This window comes from Fukomys damarensis, unplaced genomic scaffold (assembly GCF_012274545.1).
Source record: "Fukomys damarensis isolate Sample0158 unplaced genomic scaffold, DMR_v1.0_HiC HiC_scaffold_29, whole genome shotgun sequence".
NCBI lineage: Eukaryota > Metazoa > Chordata > Mammalia > Rodentia > Bathyergidae > Fukomys > Fukomys damarensis.
In genome coordinates this window covers 32,391,095-32,395,466 of record NW_022900941.1, presented here as the reverse complement: position 1 = coordinate 32,395,466, position 4,372 = coordinate 32,391,095, and the positions used below count along the sequence as shown (strand labels likewise).

At 43.2% G+C, this 4,372-nt stretch overlaps 1 protein-coding gene across 2 annotated transcripts in view; it reads left to right on the top strand.

Moving 5' to 3' along the window:
• Rbm43 (RNA binding motif protein 43) overlaps positions 1 to 4,372 on the top strand; it is a 12,719-nt gene that overhangs the window by 2,220 nt on the left and 6,127 nt on the right. Inside the window, exons 1-2 of one of the 2 annotated variants that reach the window (XM_010604652.3) lie at positions 19 to 466; positions 2,247 to 2,457. In XM_010604652.3, coding sequence (XP_010602954.1) covers positions 419 to 466; positions 2,247 to 2,457 — 259 coding nt within the window. In that variant the 5' untranslated portion in view covers positions 19 to 418. Of the gene's footprint in view, positions 1 to 18; positions 467 to 2,246; positions 2,458 to 4,372 lie in introns of those variants that run through there. The other variant, XM_010604653.3, reaches the window with a different exon arrangement.

Below are 4,372 nucleotides of genomic sequence, written 5' to 3'. Positions count from 1 at the left end.
CCCCCCCCCCCCCCGCTTTTCTCTCCCTTTTGTTTGCTTATAATCTTTAAGCTGAAGCACCTGCAAATGCCAGAAAACTGGGGAGGACTTGTTCAGGATGCCCAGGATAGCAGATCAAGTTCTTTCTCTTTTGTAAGAGTCTTACTGAGCTAGAGCGACTCCATGTTGACCAGCAAATGACCCAGAGACTGTTGTTCCCCCACCCCTTATAGGAAAGTAATGATTAATTGTGAATTACTAGGTAACTGCTTGGGAGTAGCTGGGAAACTAGACAGAAACTGTAGCAAACATAGAGACCCAAAGTAAATCACTCCACTCCTTGTTTGCCTGCAATTGAATGCTCTGAATACCACAATCTATAAAACAATGGATAATTGATCTGCTGACCGTTAGTATATAACGGTCCAGTACATGATTGATGACCACCAGCTCGGATCAACTGACCGCTTGCCTTTGTCCCCCTCCTGTAAGTTTCGAGTGTAAACTCCTCCCATATCCCTATATAAAATAGCCTCTGACTCTGAGCTAGTTGCCTCTCTGAGCTACTTGGCTCCGGGGTGCCCTCTGGCCAGACTAATAAAGGTCTATTTGCCAACCAGCCTGGTGTGTTCCTTCCTGGGTGACTCTCGCTGTCCGACAAGCTCCTGGAGCCTCGCCGAGCTTTAGGGCTCAGCATCTTGGAGGCCTTTTGGCTGTTCACACTCCACGGAGTAAAAGTGAGACTTTAAGTCTCTCTTGGTGTTTGCCCTTAGGTTCTGTCCCAGCTGCCTTCCTGCGGAATGTGTGTGTGTGTGTGTGTGTGTGTGTGTGTGTGCGCGTGCGCGCGCTCTGTGTGCACCCGAGTCAGGGACAGGTGATACTGTGATAACTGCACCAACAGCCTCTCAGCTCTTAGGCTTGCCCCCCCATCCCATTCTGCTATGCAACTCTTGCTTATTCTAGGTTTGTGTCTCTCTCTTATCCTTCCATATACTTCTGTGAATTTTTAATCTTCCAGGAATTGTTAAATGTCCCGTACAGATTGCTCCCTTAACTGGGTTTCTTCCTCCTCCGCCCTTCCCCTCTTCCAACTCGCTTCTTCTTTTTCTTCCTCTTCTCATCCTTCCCACCCCCTCCATCTCCTACTCCACCCTCCCCTCCAGCCCTTCTCTCCCCACTCCTCCACTTTCTTCTTTCTTCTTGGAGGTCAGGTCTCAGTATGTAGTCCAGGTGGGCCTGGACTGCAATTGCTGTGTAGCCCAGGATGGCTTTGACCTTTTGCCTCAGTCTCCCAAATGCCGGGATTAAAGGTCTGTGCCATCACACCTGGCTGGGTTTGTTTTGCATTCATTTTAAAAGGCTCGTGGGATGGACAAGAAACTGTGTTGAGTCTGTTTCTGGGTGGCCAGAAGTAGTACGCTCATCCCCAGTGGAGCCTGACCTTGGTACAGAGTCTTCTAGACTGAGCGCCTTTGTGGTCTGTTAACTATTACTTGGGCCCTTGAGACATCCTGTTTTCTCTCAGGCAGCTGAGACAGATTATGTCTGAATTTGGTGTAATCAGGTTGGACTAACTATAGGCCCACATGTCTAAATGGGATTGTGAGACAAATGAAAACATTTGAGTAGAAATCCTTTAAGTGACCAATTCAAGAAATTTGAAGACAGCGAATCTAAGAAATATCTGGCAGTTGGTACTCTGAGCAGGATGGTGGCAGGGTCTGCAATAACATGTATTCTCTGGTTGAATTTCAGCTCAGATATGTATTGGAAGGTGGGACTTAGTCCATTGCAACCTCCTTTTTTGCAAGGGTTTTACGTTTTAGTGATGATATTTTCTTGATTCTGACAATAGATAAAGGGGATATGTTTTTATTAGCTTATGTACCTTGAACTCTTCAATCCGGAGAACATACAGCTACCTCCAAACTACCACGTTTTACAACTAGCGTGACAACACGCTTTTTACATTTAAAAATTTTCTATCTCCTAATTTTCGTTTGTGACATTTTCTATTATTTTTAGGCCTTTCTAAAATAAAGCATTAACCAATATTGTCCACTTTTTGAAAAAAAAGATGTTTTTATATTTGATTCTTGAATTTGGCTAAAGTTTATGTTGCTGCTGGTGTGAGACAAAGATCTACTCTTCCTTTCAACAAAATGTCTGCCACCTTTATTGAACAAAACACCCTCTCTCCCTGGTACCTGACAACACCTTTATTAGTCTTATAGTTTTTAAATAGTTTCCTACTGATTCTCCTACAGGCATCATTTTCTAATGTCCAGGAATGCGAAGCTTATGAGAGAGCAGTCATAGTTGCTGGTCTTCCTGTTGACCTTTTCAGTGATCAGCAGTTGGCCATGTTGGTGAAGAGTTACTTCCAGGATGTGAAGACTGAGGCTGGAGAAGTTGAAGGTGTGATATATCCAACAAGGACCAAGGGAGTTGCATATGTAATATTCAAAGAAAAAAAAGGTATTTCCAAATAAGATTTTTGTAGTCCTAGAAATATTTCTTCAATGAAAATAAAATTAGATTTGTTACGCATATCTGCAATCCAGGTCTAGGGAGGCTGAGACAGGAGCGTTGCCAAGAGTCTGAGGATAAGTCTGGGGTACCTAATGAGTCCAAGGCCAATCTGAACTTTACAGCAAGTCCCAGGCTCAGAAACAAAAACAAAAACACCAAAAAAATTGTCTTTTGCTAAAATTATTCGTACGATGACTATTCAGAGTAGCTGTAATTATTCTAAACTGGTCATAATTGTGCAGGCCTATAATCCCAACTACTGAGAGGGTAGGTGGGCTGAAGCAGAGGGTCAACAGTTTGAACCCAGCCTGGGTAACTTAGGGAGACCCTGTCAAAAAATAAAATTAAAAGGACTGGGGATGTAGATCAATGATAGAGTGATGTTTGCCTAGCATGTGTGAAATCCTGAATTCAATCTGGGGCATCACCAAAAAACAAAACAAAACTTTTGAATATAAAAGTGGCCAGTACTGTATTAGCAAGAGTGTGTGAAAATGGCTAACAGGGCTGGCAACTGACAAGTTTTTGTTTTGTTTTGTTTTTTGGTATTGAAGATCAAAGTCGGGTTCTTGAGTTTGTGAGGCAGGCAGTGGAACCACTGAGCTAAATCCTCGGCCTGACAAGTTTTTGAAGGCCTTCTTTTCCATAATAGTTTGAATGTGTCTATAGCTTGGGATTTGGATGTTGAAGAAAACTTGTAAAAAGGAGAAAAAAATGAAGAAAAAAAATCCTTACTTAAATGATAAATAATTATATTTTGGGATTTTTTTTTTTTTGGTACTGGGGATTGAACTCAGGTCCTTGCACTTGTGAGGCAAGTGCTTGAACCACTGAGCTCAATCCCCAGCCCTAATTTGGGAATTTTGAGATGGCTTCAACAATATAACCATACTCCTTGCTTCTCTGCATTGAAACCATCAGTCAAACATCTATTCTCTCATAGTATCCACTTCATTATTGTTCAGGTGGGAATGAGAAATGTGGCTTGGATCCTAGAGCAGATCCAACCATTCTGCCCCGCCCAGTGCCTGACCTAGGGGAGGCCGTTGGGCCCGCAGTGAGGAGTAGCCCTCCGTATAGCTTGGTGGCTGGCAGTGTAAATTGGCAGAGAAAGACCAATCTCCGTGGCAGCCTCTTGGAGAAAGTCCCACACTGTGTGAGCAGAGAAGACCTGGCTCCAGCTGGGAAAGACCGGGTCCAAAGAGACACGCAGGAGACTGACCAGTACCTGCGTCTGTGACTGTTAGTTAAGTCATTCCTCCTCAGTGGGAATGACTGAGTTCAGGTAAGGGTCAGTGGGTGTGCTCCTCATTACTTCTCTAAAGGGATGGTAGTGTTTTTTGGAAGTTAATATTCTGTACGTTGAATTGCACAAACAGAGAGAAAAGAGAGGGCTCAGAGAGGGCTCATTCCTTTATTCCCAAATATTTATTGAGTACCTCTTATTTGACAGGGACTATTCTAGGTATTGAGGATACGGCAATAAATGAGATAGGCTAAGTGTTTTCTTTCATGAAATGTACATCTATGGAGGATGACAGATAATAAATGTATATGATATATTGATGCTTTATATATATATTTATATACATATTTATGTTTGTATATATCCAGTAATGTATGAGTGCTATGAAAAAATATAAGGAATAGTAGAGGGATAACATATGGTAGATGGTGTTTTAGATAGAGTGGGTAAGAAAACACCCTTTGTTTTTGGAAGTGTGGGGTATCAGATCCAGGGCTTTACACATGCCAGACAAGTGCTCTACTGCGGCTCTCTGGGGGGACCCCGTCCCGCGGGGAATAGGAGGTGAGAGCCGCCTCTTATTTGTGGGTCATCAGAGGCCGATCGTCTTGAATG